Below are 14,823 nucleotides of genomic sequence, written 5' to 3'. Positions count from 1 at the left end.
CCAGAGCGTGATCCACTCCTTTGTCGGTCTAACTGTTCTCTCGCTCTCTTTGGGCTCTATCCTCTGCCTATTGTTTACTCCTTACCCCCTCTTCTGCATATAAGCTGACATTTTCTGAGCTCACCAGACCTGAAATGTTAACTCTGGTTTCTCTCCACAGATGTCGCCAGATCTGCTGAGTCTTTCCAACAATTTCTTTCTGATTTACAGCATCTGCAGTTCTTTTGTTTTTTATATTTATTGTCAATTTCAGTGGACGAATTAACAAAGCTCCCTGTTTTAGGGTTAGATTAGATCCCCAACAGTGTGGAAACAGGCCCTTCGGTCCAACAAGTCCACACTGATTGTCCGAAGAGTAACCCGCCCAGACCCATTTCCCTCTGACTAATGCAATAGCACTATGGGCAATTTAGCATGGCCAATTCACCTGGCCTGCACGTGATTAGATTAGATTAGATTACTTACAGTGTGGAAACAGGTCCTTCAGCCCAAGTCCACACCGACCCTCTGAAGAGCAACCCACCCAGACCCATTCCCCTACACTTACCCCTTCACCTAACACTATAGGCAATTGAGCATGGCCAATTCACCTGTCCTGCACAGTTTTGGACTGTGGGAGGAAACCGGAGTACCCAGAGGAAACCCACGCTGACACGGGGAGAATGTGCAAACTCCACACAGTCGTCCGAGGCTAAAATCGAACCTAGGTTCCTGGCGCTGTGAGGCAGCAATGCTAACCACAGAGCTACCATGCTGGCCCTATTAAATTCGATTAAATTAGAACAATACAATGAGGTGACTGCAGGTGATTGCTTCAGTTAGACAGGGCACTGGTGAGACTGTATCTGGAGTGCGGTGTATAGTACTGGTCACTGTACTTATGGAAGGATGTTAATGTGTTGGAAGCAGTTCAGAGAAGGTTTGCTGGACTAGCCCCTGGAATGAGTGGATTGCCTAATGACAAAACGTTAGACTGGCTCGGTCTGTATCCTCTGGAGTTTAGAAAAGTAAGAGATGACTGAATTTTTTTTATTCATTTGTGGGATGTGGGTGTCGCTGGCTGGGCAAGCATTTGCTACCCATCCCTACTTGCCCCCTGAGAAGGTGGGGGTGAGCTGCCTTCTTGAACCGCTGCAGTCCACCTACTGTGAGTTGACCCACAATACCCTTAGGGAGGGAGCTCCAGGAGTTTGACCCAGTGATAGTGAAGGAAAGGTGGTATATTTCCAAGTCAGGATGGTGAGTGGCTTGGAGGGGAACTTGAAGGTGGTGGTGTTCCCATGTATCTGCTGTCCTTGTCTTTCTAGATAGAAGTGATCATGGGTTGGGAAGGTGCTGTCTAAACGACTTTGGAGAATTTCTGCAGTGCATCTTGTAATAGTACACTCTGCTGCTACAAGCGTCAGTGCTGGAAGGAGTGGACGTGGTGTCAATCAAGTGAGCTGATTTCTCTTGGATGGTGTAATGGACTAGGCCAGACCCCCTCAAATCATTTCAAGAAAGTAGCCTGGACCCTAACTTTGCTAGTTGCTTTAAGCAGGTGTGAGTGGATATTTCAGGAATGATGCAGCTGGTCAAACCACTTAGTTTTAAACAAAGAAGAATTTGTTTGCAAGATTACTGACTGAAACACAAACAAAAGGGAACAGAATATAGAATATAGAATGACATCACCTATTCACAAATCCAACAGAGTGTCCCAACTTAATGATGCTCTTCAAAACTTCTTGCAATAATCCCCATAAACACCCTTTGGCACAACATGGTAAAATCAAACCCAGGGCCTTATAGGAGAGAGAGAGAGAGAGAGAGAGAGAGAGAGATGGCAGAGAGATTCAGCATAGAGCACCTTCTTCCATGTCGTTGTTTGAGGTAGCAGCCTCAAAACTGACTGACTCCCTTCTAAATCCAAACCCAACCAAAAAAAAGCCAAGCTCGGAGAACTGGTCACTACCCCTTCAATGAACGAGTGTTTTTTTTTTAAAACTAGAAAGCCCAAGGCAGCACCTGATAACTATAATCAAATTGGTCCTAAAACTCATCCAAGCCAGATCACCCAGCAACTCTGCATTTATGACCCCTCTGAAAAAAATATGAAGAACAACATAACCTTGTTAAAGGAGCAGCATCATCACAATGGGGTCAAGCTCCTTGAGTGTTATTGGACCTGCATCTATTCAGGCAAGCAGGGAGTATTCCATCACACTCCTGACTTGTGCCTTGTTGATGGTGGGCAGGCTTTGGAGGGTCAGGAGGTGAGTTACTTGCTGCAGTATTGCCAGCTTCAATTAAATTGAAACACTTAAGATCTTGAGGGGACCTGATTGGGTGAATGATGGAACAAACATGAGTACCAAACGACCCAGTCCTGTTTGTATGTTCCAGTGTCGAAAGGATGTGTCCTGCTGTAGAAAAATCACAAACTCGGTGTCATTGTTTAAAAATAAGGAACTTCCCACTTCAAACAGAGTTGTAAGTTTTGGAATTCCCTTCCTCAAATGGCAGTAAATGCAGAATCTTTAAATATTTTTAAGGCAGAGGAAACAGATTTGTGATGACAAAGGGGGTGAAAGATTACCAGGTGATAAGCAGGAATGGAGAATTTATGTTAAAATCAGATCGGCTGGGTTTTATTGAACTGGGGACCAGGTTTGAAGGGATCGGTCGCCTTGTCTGTATGTTTCAAGGTCACTACTTCGTCTGGAGAGGCATCCCTCAGACTGTGGCCAATCACCCTCCGTGACTGTGCAGGAACCTTCAAGTTAAAGAGTAATCTCCAGAACAATGCAACAAGTGACTCCAGAGAAAATAATCCCTGGATATAGAAAAGGCCATTCCTTAGCAACTTCTGCTTTTTTCCCTTCTGTGGGGCAGCAGCATTCGGGATGATAGTGGAAAAAATGTGATTTGGCCACCCTGAGATTGTCCAGTCAGGTTAGACAGTTCTGTGTTCATTTACTGAGATTTGTCAGGAAGTGCAACAATGCGATACTGGATGTGCTGGTGACTGAGTGGGACACTTTGCGGTGGGAGGTCTTGGGATGAGATCCACTGAGATTGCACACACATTGACCCTTTTGAAAGTGTATACACTCAAAGCCCCATAAAAGAAGCCTATAAAAAGCATCCTATCCGGATGCATCACAGCTTGGTACGGCAACTGCTCTGCCCATGAACACAGCCCAGTCTATCATGATAATCAGCCTTCCATCCACTGACTCCATCTACACTTTCCACTGCCTCGGGAAAGCAGCCAGGATTACCAAAGATGCCTCCCACCCCAGTTATACTCTCTTCCACTCTCTTCTATCAGGCAGAAGATACAAAAGTTTGAAGACACTTACCAGCAGATTTAAGAACAGCTTCTTCCCTGCTGCTATCAGACTTATAACTGGACCTCTCATATATTAGAGTTGATCTTTCTCTGTAGCTGTAACACTGTATTCTACATTCTGTTCTATTACCCTGAAGTACTTATGTAAGGTATTATTTGTCTGGATAGCACACAAAACACTGCTTTTCACTGTATCTCGGTGCATGTGACAATGATGAAATAAATCAAATGAAAACAAATACTCCGAGACAACTTAACTCTGCACCACGACATGAAACAAAGAAGGTGTAGCAGGGACGAGCCGCAATGGTTGGGTGTTGTAAGGGAATGATTAGCCAGGCTGAAAGATCGATTCCAGTACTTAATGTCTGCTTTCACTCTGTCCAGAAGAGAACCTGCAGCTTTCAAAGTTACTGCCTCGTCCAATGAATTGAATTCATTCAAAACTCAGGGGCATTTTTTAAGATGAGAGGAGAAAGATTTAAAAAGTACAGATAGTGGTTTATGTGTTCAATGAACTGCCAGAGCAAGTTGGGGAAGCACTTAGAATTACAATGTTTAAAAGACATTTGAATAAGTTCCTGAATAGCAAAGGTTGGGAGGTATATGGGCCAGGAGCAGGTAGGTGGGACTACTTTAGTTTGGGACTATGGTCATCAAGGGCTAGTTGGACCGAAGGGTCTGCTAGGTGACTCTATGACTCCAGTTTAAAGAAGAAACTCCCCAGTTTTCCACATCTATCACAGCAGCCTTGGGATGGATCTTGAGCATGAGATTTCTTGTGTCTCTGCTGAATGTCAGATCTGTAGACTGAACCTGTTCCCTCTGTGTCTATGCAATGATGTCAGGCTGCATTCTATGGGGAGCCATGTTCCTGTTTCTATCCCGACCCCCACTCACCGCCATTGAAGTGTCGGTTGGGATGTGGCCTACCATTAGACCAATGGCACACCCTCAATGAGTTGAGCACTCACTGTGGTCAGGGAGGGCTGCAGAGTCCTGCAGCAAGCTGGTGATGATGACGTGGGGCTGGACAATACAAAGTGACGGTGTGGGTGGAGGGAGAGCAGACTAGAAAAGACAACATTTTACAGAACCATACAATTACGACAGAGCAGAACCAGGCCATTCAGCCCATCATGTCTGCACCAGCTCCGTTGCCTGGTGCAAGGCTCCTGCCTTTTCCCCATTTCACTCCACACTATTTTTGTCTAATGCTTCTCGAATGCTTCCATGCCTCCACCCCATTTCAAACTCTAACGATTCACCGAGTTACTTTTCGCATATCAGCCTTGCTTCGTCTACACCACACTTGGAGATACTGCACCAGACATTACGTTATACACTACACTAGGGGAGAACTTCACCAAATCTTGACAGTACACAATCTGAGCATATGAAGAACATAAATTATTCCTTACCTCATGTACCTATAATTTATAGTCTGGTCTGTCTATAATTCCCATGCCTGTGGTATTTAAGGTTTATGTCCAATAAATAATGTTACTTTGCTAAAGCTGAAGACAGTTCCTGCCTTTGTTTCTTCATTGACCTGCGTGTCTGGAATGCAGCCTCCTAGCATGGCATCAAACCATACAATAAAAATCAGGGGAAAGGTGAAAGGAGGGCTATGTGACCAGGCGTGGGTGGGGTTGATGCTGATGGGCACGGAGAACGTATCACAAAAGAGGTCCCTGCACCCTTTCCCTGCCAGATGCAAGCTTACCTCGTTTGCCAGGTCCTTCCCTTGGCCTGACCTTCTCCTAGAGGGGGGTAAAACAATGCTGGATAAGGGGATCAATTGGCCCCAGGGCAGGTGAGCTGTCTGACATCTCCTGTATACACACCCCACCTCCATAAAATAGGAGATGTGTGCAGGGGTGAAGGGGTGGAGCACATGCAGCTCTCTAAACCACTCCCCCCACAGCTCAGTGCCAATGGGGGCCAGGATGTCCAGTCATTTGGGTTGGTCTGAGCAGAATTGCACTTAATTTAAACAAGGAAAAGTTAAATGTTAAGAATTAACCATTTCCATAGGCTGTAGATCTGAGTAAATTGGGAGGAATTTACTTTTATTGTGACAAGGGTCATGTGGTAAAGAGGGTAATTAGTTAGTGGTTTTTGTCAGTACAGGTGAATTTATTTCAGTTTTATGTTCTAAAATATCCAATGACGTTGTTATAGCTCCATTGATGTTTTGTGAAAAACACGATCAGGTCAGGCCTTATAGCGTCTACCCTCTGAAAGTATCAACTCATTTAAATCTCTGCAGCTTGGACCCAAGCTCACTCCTATTTGTACATCATCACTGTTCTCACTGGCCTCCAGTAGTTCCCAGTCAATTCTCACCCTCTTGTTCACCCCCTCCCTAAACCCCAGGAACCTCTCCTCAGCTTTACAACCTGCCAAAAACATTAGCACCTCTCTAGTTCTGGCCTGTTAGAGTCATAGAGTTGTACAGAATGGAAACAGACCCTTCGGTCCAACTTGTCCAGGCCCTGGTATAAAGACCTGGTCTATTTATCCTATCTGGATTAGTGGTGCTGGAAGAGCACAGCAGTTCAGGCACCATCCAAAGAGCAGCGAAATCGACGTTTCGGGCAAAAGCCCTTCATCAGGCTTTTGCCCGAAACGTTGATTTCGCTGCTCCTTGGATGCTGCCTGAACTGCTATGCTTTTCCAGCACCACTAATCCAGAATCTGGTTTCCAGCATTTGCAGTCATTGTTTTTACCTATTTACCCTATCCATGACCCTCATGACTTTATAAATCTCTATAAAGCCATCCCTCAGCTTTCAATGCTCCAGGGAAAGTAGCCCCAGCCCATTTTGTACATCCCCTATTTTAATCTGTTCAACCATTGGGCGTTGTGTATTCAGCTGCCTGGGCCCTAAGATCTGGAATTGTCTTCCGAAAATTCTCTGCTTCTCTTTCCCCCTAAACATGTTGCTTAAAACCCACCTCTTTGACCACACACCTCTTTCCCTGGTCTCTGATCTCCTGATGTGTTTTAGTGTCAAATTTTGTTTTGTAATATTGCTGTGACACATGACAGACTCATCGTTTCATTATCTAAACACAAAAGCAAAATAATCCTACACACATGAAATAAGAAAAGAGATTGGAGGAAATATTCAGTAGGCCTGGCAGCCTCTGTGGGGAGAGAAACAGAGTTTGTGGTTCAGACTGATGACCTCATATCAAAGTCCATCTGCTTTGTTGTTGATTGATTGAAGGATTAGTTCCATAATAATTATTCTATTTTGCTTTTTACAGATGACTTTGTACCTGAAATCGCAAACTCCATTTGTGCAAAAAGTATTTCTGAGGATCTGAAGAAAAAGTTTGCTTTCCTTCCAGGTGAACTTTTTAACTCCGTTTGACCTGTCTCCTAAAATTAATTTGATACCAGGCTCTCAAGCTCTTCACTATTGTTTCAAAAGCTGATACTGGCCAGTGTTGGAGATCAGTAACTCATCAATAATAAGTTAACAGTAGTTAATAAAGCATGATGATGGTGAGGAATGTCAAAGCAATTGGTGATTAATGTGCGTTATCAGTTTACACATTCAAATTGGGTTTCACTGCATCATGTTCTTCTGAAACAAACCCATTCTCACTGTGACAGCTTCGCTTCCTCAGAGGGTGAAGTGGTTCTTGAAACTGACTTTCACATTCTTCAGAATTGGCCGAGTCCAGACCAGCATTCACGTTTTATAAAAATAACCAAAATGCAGTGAAAACAGCCCCAGCCTGTTCAACCTCTCCCTATAGCTCAAACCTTCCAACCCTGGCAACATCCTTGTAAATCTTTTCTGAACCCTTTCAAGTTGAACAACATCCTTTCAATAGCAGGGAGACCAGGATTGCACACAGTATTCTAAACATGTCCTATCTAAAGCTCTATAAAACTGCAACATGACTTGCCAATTTTTCTACTGTATGCCCCAACTGATGAAGGCAAGCATGCCCTATGCCTTCTTGACCACTTTATCCACTTGAGTTGCCACTTTCAGGGAACTTTAGGCCTAGCTGCCTTAATCCCTCTGTACGTTCACACTACTAAGTATTGTGCCCTTCACTGTATACTTCCCTCTTGCATTACATCTCCAAAAATGCATCATCTCTTATTTGTCTGGATTAAACTCCACCTTTTCTTCACTTAACTCTATCCTATATAATCTGCTGTATCCTCTGGTAATCCTCCTCATTATCGGCAGATCCCCCAATCTTTGTGTCATCTGCAAACACACTAATCAGATCACCTACTTTCTCCTCCAAATCTTTTATATATATTACAAACAAGTGATATTTTTCCCAAATGTGAGTGAAGGAACAGGAGGAGGCTATTCAGCCCCTTAAGCCTGCATCACCATTCAATATGATCACGGTTGACCTCATCTCAGCCTCAACTCCATTTCCTGCCTGCTCTCCATAATCCTAAAACACATTACTCATTAAAAATATATCTCTTTAAATTTACGCAATGTCCAAGCATCCACCACACTCTGGGGAAGGGAATGAGACAGATTTAGGAGCCTTTGAGAGAAGTAATTTCTCCTCATTTCTATTTTAAATCTGCTCCCTCTTTTCCTGAAACTGTGACCACTCCCAAGAGGAAAGATCCACTCTGTATCTTCTTTGTCAAGCCCCTTTAGCATCTTATAGATCTCAATTTGATCTCCTCTCATTCTTCTAAATCCCAGACACGATAGGTCTAAACAATTAATCTCTCAAAGGATATGAGAAACGTTGCTTTTGTCAATCACTGGCTGATAATTTCCTGCTCTCTGTCTCCCACCTTTCCCCTATCGACTGGGGATATTCCAGAATCCAATCAAATACAGAGATTATAACAAGTGCATCTACAATCTGTGCGGCCACTTCTTTTAAGATCTTTGGTTGCAATCCATCTGGTTTTGGGGATTTATCTGCCTTTAAGTTTCATAGTTTTCCCAACCTTTCCCAACGTAATGATGGTGATTGCTTTAAGTTCATTTCTCCCTCTCACCCCTGATTTTCCATTATCTTTGGCAAGTTTTCTAAGCCTTCTATAGTAAAGACAGAGACAAAATATTTGTGCAAAATATCCACTATGCTTTTGATTTCCAATGTCAATTCCCAGACTTACTCTCGAGAGAACTGATACTTGGTTTAGTCAATCTTTTCCTATTCAGGTAGTTGTAGAAAGCCTTATTATCTGTTTTTATGTTACTAGCCAGCTTTCTCTCATACTCTGCTTTCTGCTTTTTAATTTTCTTTTTAATCTTTTAATGTTTCTTAAAGTTTGCCAAATGCTCTGAACTACTGCTAATCTTGGTGGACTTTTACACTGTTGCTTTCCATACTATCCTTAACTTCTTTATTTAGTCATGGATAATGTATCCTTCACAAACAGCCTTTTATTTTCTTTGGGATAATCTTTTCTGAGAGTTATTAAATATCCTCGCAAAAGTCTGCCATTGAAACTTTACTGAATCATCTTTTAACTTAGTTTCCCAGCTCATCTCTGCCATCGTAACAAAGTTACCTGTATTTAGGTTTAACACACTGGTCACAGACCCAGACTTCTCTTTGTCAAGCTGAGCATGGGAGGTCGAGTTGTTTAAGAGGGAATTGAATGGCATGGAGCTTAGGCAGCTCAAGTCCTGATTTAGATCTAAATTACACAGAATTCCATTGACCATACAGCACAGAAACTGACCATTCAGATTTTACTGTATGTTCCCAACCTGCCCCAATACTTCATCCCAAAGCATCATCATTTCTTCCCATTCCTTTCTCCCTCATGTTGTTATCCATCTTCCCCTTAAATATCTCTCAGCTCTTTGGCCGAATTATGCTTTCCTAAACTCTTTACTGGAGTGTACATAATGCTCTTTTTAAAAATCTCTCGTGGGACGTGGGCATCACTAGCTGGGCTATAATTTATTGCCCATCCCTTGTTATCCTTGCGAAGGTGGAGCTGAACTGCATCTTGATGCTGTAGGTAGACCCACAGTGCAGTTGGAGAAGGAGTTCCAGGTTTTGATCCAGTGACAGTGAAGGAACAGCGATATATTTCCAAGTCAGAATGTTGAATGGCTTGGAAGGAAACTTGCAGGGGGTGGTGTTCCCATGTATCTTTATCCTTTATCCTTCTAGAAGATAATTGTGGGGTGGTGGGGTTTATTCATTTCTGGGATGTAGGTGTCACTGGCTGGGCCAGCATTTATTGCCTGTCCCCAGTTGCCTCTCAGGAAGGTGGTGGTGAGCTGCCTTCTTGAACTATTGCAGTCCACCTGCTGTGGGTTGACCCACAATGCCATTAGGGAGGGAATTCCAGGATTGTGATACCATGACAGTGAAGGATCAACAATAACTTTTCAAGTCAGGGTGGTGAATGGCTTGGAGGGGAAATTGAAGGCGGTTGTTTCCATGTGTCTGTTGCCCTTGTCCTTCTAGTAGGAAGCAGTCGTGGCTTGGAAGGTACTATCTGAAGATCTTTGGTGAATTTCTGCAGTGCATCTGTAGATGGTACACACTGCTGCTACTGAGTGTCAGTGGTGGAGGGAGTGGATGCTTGTGGATGTGCCAGTCAAGAGGGCTGCTTTGTCCTGGATGGTGTCAAGCTTCATGAGTGTTGTTGGAGTGCACCTCAGGCAAATGAGGAGTATTCCATCACACTCCTGACTGGTGCCTTGTAGATGGTGGACAGGCTTTGGGGAATCAGGAGGTGAGTTACTCGCTGCAAGCTTCCTAGCCTCTGACCTGCTGTAGTAGTGACTGTATTGATACAACGACCTGTTGAGTTTCTGGTCGATGGTCATCGCCACAGATGTTGATGGTGGGGGATTCAGTGATGGTAATACCTTTAAAGTCAAGAGGTGGTGGTTAGACATAGTTTCTGTATGTACCCTATTGAAGCCCTTCACAATTTGAAAGACCTCTATATGGTTCTTCCTGGTCTGTTATTATATTAAGGAAAGAGCCCCAGACTGTGCAGCAGTTCCTGAAGGTTATAAATCAGTGTTGAGTGAGGTGTCGGTGATTATACGCACTGTGAAAAAGATTATAATTGACAAACTGGTGAGAAAAAACAGCAAGGTTTGTTGTAAATAGTTAAGTGGGGAAAGTAATTTCCCTCTAACTATTTGATGTTCCAGCAGAGCTCTTGTCACTTAAGCAATCACCGTTTTTCTGTTCTTAACAACAATAAGGCAGAGAATTCTGTCTAATTTACAGCACAGCCACAGGCCATTCAGCTCAGGCTAGTACCTATCAGCATGTATGCTTCACACAAATGTCTTCTCACCCAACACTGTCTCATCCTGTCTCCCTCGGTTTTGTTTAACATGGTTTTTTTTCTCAGTCCCGTAGTGGTATATCAATCAGAGCACAATAGCCCGTTACACAGTGATGCTATTCTGATATTATCCTGTCATTCTCAATAGGTGGACGTGGAAAGGATGATGCTGTGATTATTACTTTCCCTGAGTGCCCCAGCTTCAGTGAGATTCCAGGCGAGGTCATTGAGAAGGTTCTTACGTACTTGACTGCTATTCCAAGGTAGGCACTGATCCTCCTTCTCCAGTGTGAGTTTCACAAACTGCTGAACCCCTCTGCTCACTGGAGCTCGTTTGCCAGGGAAACTGCCTGAAGAAAGATCCCTGCGATCAGTCAATTTTTACACAACAAAAGGCCATTTGGCCTCCACCCTGGTGTTTATCTCCACAACAATTTCCTTCTTCATCCCACCTCATAAGCATGTCCTTCTGTCCCTTTCCCGTTCATGTGATTATCCAGCTTCAATATTACTCAATTATTCTACACCGTGCTGTAGTTCTGTCCTTTACTTGACTGCATACTTGACAAATGGACAGTGCAAGGATAAGGGCCACTTTGTCAAGTACTTTGATATGGCATGAGGATGGGATAACGTATGCTGGGAACTGTTGGGATGAATATTGGCTGCAACCTATCCTCACTCTTCATTTAGAGCCACTCTCCCACCCCGAGAGGGTGCAGGGTATTTAAGAACTGGAATCACAAATAATTAGAATGGATGCCCTGGAAATATGCAGGGAAGAGGTTTTGGGAATATTGGAAAGGATGAATATAGATAAGTCTCCTGGGCCTGATGGCATTTACCCCAGGATCCTATGGGAAGCTAGGGAGGAGATAGCAGAGCCATTGGCCTGGATTTTTATGTCGTCGTTGTCAACAGGAATAGTACCAGAGGACTGGAGGATAGCGAATGTGGTCCCATTGTTCAAGAAAGGGAGTAGGGATAGCCCTAGCAACTATAGGCCAGTGAGTCTGACTTCAGTGGTGGGCAAAGTCTTAGAGAGAATGGTAAGGGATAAGATTTATGAACATCTGGGTAGGAATAACGTGATCAGGGATAGCCAGCATGGTTTTGTGAAGGGCAGGTCGTGCCTCACAAACCTTATTGAGTTCTTTGAGAAGGTGACCAAGGAAGTGGATGAGGGTAAAGCAGTAGATGTTGTGTATATGGATTTTAGTAAGGCGTTCGATAAGGTTCCCCATGGTAGGCTAATGCTAAAACTTCGGAGGTATGGCATTGAGGATACATTAGAGGTTTGGATTAGGAATTGGCTGGCTGGAAGGAGACAGAGGGTAGTAGTTGATGGATTATGTTCATCTTGGAGCGCAGTTACTAGCGGTGTACCACAAGGATCTGTTTTGGGACCATTGCTTTTTGTTATCTTTATAAATGATCTAGAGGAAGGACTTGAAAGCTGGGTAAGCAAGTTTGCGGATGACACAAAAGTCGGTGGAGTTGTGGATAGTGAGGAAGGAAGTGGTAGGTTACAGCGGGATATAGATAAGTTGCAGAGCTGGGCGGAAATGTGGCAAATGGAATTCAATGTAGCTAAGTGCGAAGTCGTTCACTTTGGTAGGAATAACAAGATGATGGATTACTGGGCTAATGGTAGGCTACTTGGTAGTGTGGATGAGCAGAGGGATCTTGGTGTCCATGTACACAGATCTCTGAAAGTTGCCACCCAGGTAAATAGTGCTGTGAGGAAGGCATATGGTGTACTGGGCTTTATTGGCAGAGGAATTGAGTTCCGGAGTCCTGAGGTCATGTTGCAGTTGTATAAGACTCTGGTGCGGCCTCATCTGGAGTATTGTGTGCAGTTTTGGTCGCCATACTATAGGAAGGATGTGGAAGCTTTAGAACGAGTGCAGAGGAGGTTTACCAGGATGTTGCCTGGAATGGTAGGAAAATCTTATGAGGAAAGGCTGAGGCACTTGGGGCTGTTCTCATTGGAGAAGAGAAGGTTTAGGGGAGATCTGATAGAAGTGTATAAGATGATTAGGGGTTTAGATAGGGTAGATACTAAGAACCTTTTACCGCTAATGGAGTCAGGTGTTACTAGGGGACATAGCTTTAAATTAAGGGGTGGTAGGTATAGGACAGATGTTAGGGGTAGATTCTTCACACAGCGGGTTGTGAGTTCATGGAATGCCCTGCCCGTATCAGTGGTGAACTCTCCTTCTTTATGGTCATTTAAGCGGGCATTGGATAGGCATTTGGAAGTTATTGGGCTAGTATAGGTTAGGTAGGATTCGGTCGGCGCAACATCGAGGGCCGAAGGGCCTGTACTGCGCTGTATCCTTCTATGTTCTATATAGGACCTGGAGGAAGCCATCCAGCCCCTTCAGCCTGTCTCACTAGTGAATACTATCATGGATAGCATTCTTCAGGTGGTGGGTTAATGTCCTCCCCTCAGCCAGAGAGTCAGCCCAGAATGCATTGCTGTTGATATTGGCTATTCTACAGCCTTTTAACACTCCAGTTTTAATTAATTTTTACTCCTCACTTGGGAGTTTGGGATGGGGATGGTTGAGTGGGTGATTAAGGAGGATGGAGTGGAAATACCACCTTTGAGCTCTCTCTAGTCCCAGTAGCACCAGATACTGTAGTAGACAACACTTTTTCTTGTTGCATATTAGAGTAACCAGTGAGCTCAACCAGGGCAATGGTGGATTGGCAGGTGTAGACCTCAAAATTGTGCAGAATTCAGCATGCAAAGAAACCCTTTTGAAAGGTTGGCTGAGGAATTTTAGTCCCTGCCCCTTCACCACTCTTTCACCCCATCACTGCAACTCCCTCAAGAACAAGAGAAAAGTAAAGTATTGTTCCATCACAGACCTTCTGCCTTCACCCCATTCTCCTTCACTAACACTACATTCCTTGATTCCCTTCATATCTAAAAATCTAATGATCCCTGTCTTGAATGAACTCAACAACTGAACCCCCCTATAACCGTCCATGATAGAAAACTCTAAAGATTCTCAATACGTTGAGTCAAGAAATTTCTCTTTGTTTCATAGAACATGACAGTACATCACAGGAACAAGCCCTTCAGCCCTCAATGATACCAAATATGATTGGGCCAAACATGATACCAAATTAAACTAATCCCTTCTGCCTGGCCTTGGTCCATATCCCTCCATTTTTTGCATATCCATATGCCTGTCTAAAAGTCCCTTAAATGCCCCTATTGTATCTGCCTCCAATACCATCCCTGGCAGGTTATTCCACACTCTACCACTATCAGTGTCAAAAACTTGCACCTCATAACTCCTTTGAACTTTCAACTTAAATGCATGCACCCTAGTTTTAGACATTTCAACTTCTGGGAAAAAAGATTCTGACTGTCAACCCCATCAATGCACCTCATAATTTTACAGATTTCAATCAAACCTCCCCTCAGCTTCTGCCACTCCAGAGAAAACAAGCTGAGTTTTTCTCGCCTTTCCTTATAGCTCAAACCCTCTAATCCAGGCAGCATCCTAGTAAAACTCTTCAACACCTTCTCCAAAGCCTCCACATCCTTCCTGAAATGTGGCTACCAGAATTGAATGTAATTCTCAGTATGGCCTAACCAAAGTCTGATAAAGCTGCAACATGACATCCTGACTCTTATACTCAATTCTTTGATCAATAAAAGCAAGCATGCCATACACCTTCTTTACCATCCTATCTACATTTAATATTACATAATTATTAAGAAAGCATGTAACTAGTCAAGTGCATTGGAGAATCTTTGTAGTGTTTAAAGATAAGATCTTTACAGTAGTGAGTTTATGACAGACATGGGAAAAACAAGGAAGTGATTAGTTTTAGTTTAACTTGAGAGCAGAGAAATCAACTTTTTCAATTCATTTAGAGTCATAGAGATGTACAACACAGAAACAGACCCTTTGGTCCAACCCATCCATGCTGACCAGATATCCCAACCCAATCTACTCCCACCTGCCAGCACCCGGCCCATATCCCTCCAAACCCTTCCTATTCATATACCCATCCAAATGCCTCTTATATGTTGCAATTGTACCAGCCTCCACCACTTCCTCTGGCAGCTCATTCCATACATGTACCATCCTCCGCATGAAAACGTTGCCCCTTGGGTCTCTTTTATATCTTTCCCCTCTAACCCTAAACCTATGCCCTCTCGTTCTGGACTCCCACACCC

At 43.7% G+C, this 14,823-nt stretch overlaps 1 protein-coding gene across 2 annotated transcripts in view; it reads left to right on the top strand.

The window, feature by feature from the left end:
• The window catches only part of mcf2a (MCF.2 cell line derived transforming sequence a), a 199,047-nt gene that overhangs the window by 37,498 nt on the left and 146,726 nt on the right, over positions 1–14,823 (top strand). For both annotated transcript variants that reach the window (XM_060832397.1, XM_060832396.1), the window contains exons 2-3: positions 6,611–6,694; positions 10,768–10,882. In XM_060832397.1, the coding sequence (XP_060688380.1) occupies positions 6,611–6,694; positions 10,768–10,882 (199 nt within the window). The remainder of the gene's footprint in view (positions 1–6,610; positions 6,695–10,767; positions 10,883–14,823) is intronic.

Source organism: Hemiscyllium ocellatum, chromosome 11, assembly GCF_020745735.1.
Source record: "Hemiscyllium ocellatum isolate sHemOce1 chromosome 11, sHemOce1.pat.X.cur, whole genome shotgun sequence".
NCBI classification, from domain to species: Eukaryota; Metazoa; Chordata; class Chondrichthyes; order Orectolobiformes; family Hemiscylliidae; genus Hemiscyllium; species Hemiscyllium ocellatum.
The sequence above is the reverse complement of the archived record's forward strand: the minus strand, read 5'-3'. Positions and strand labels throughout refer to the sequence as shown.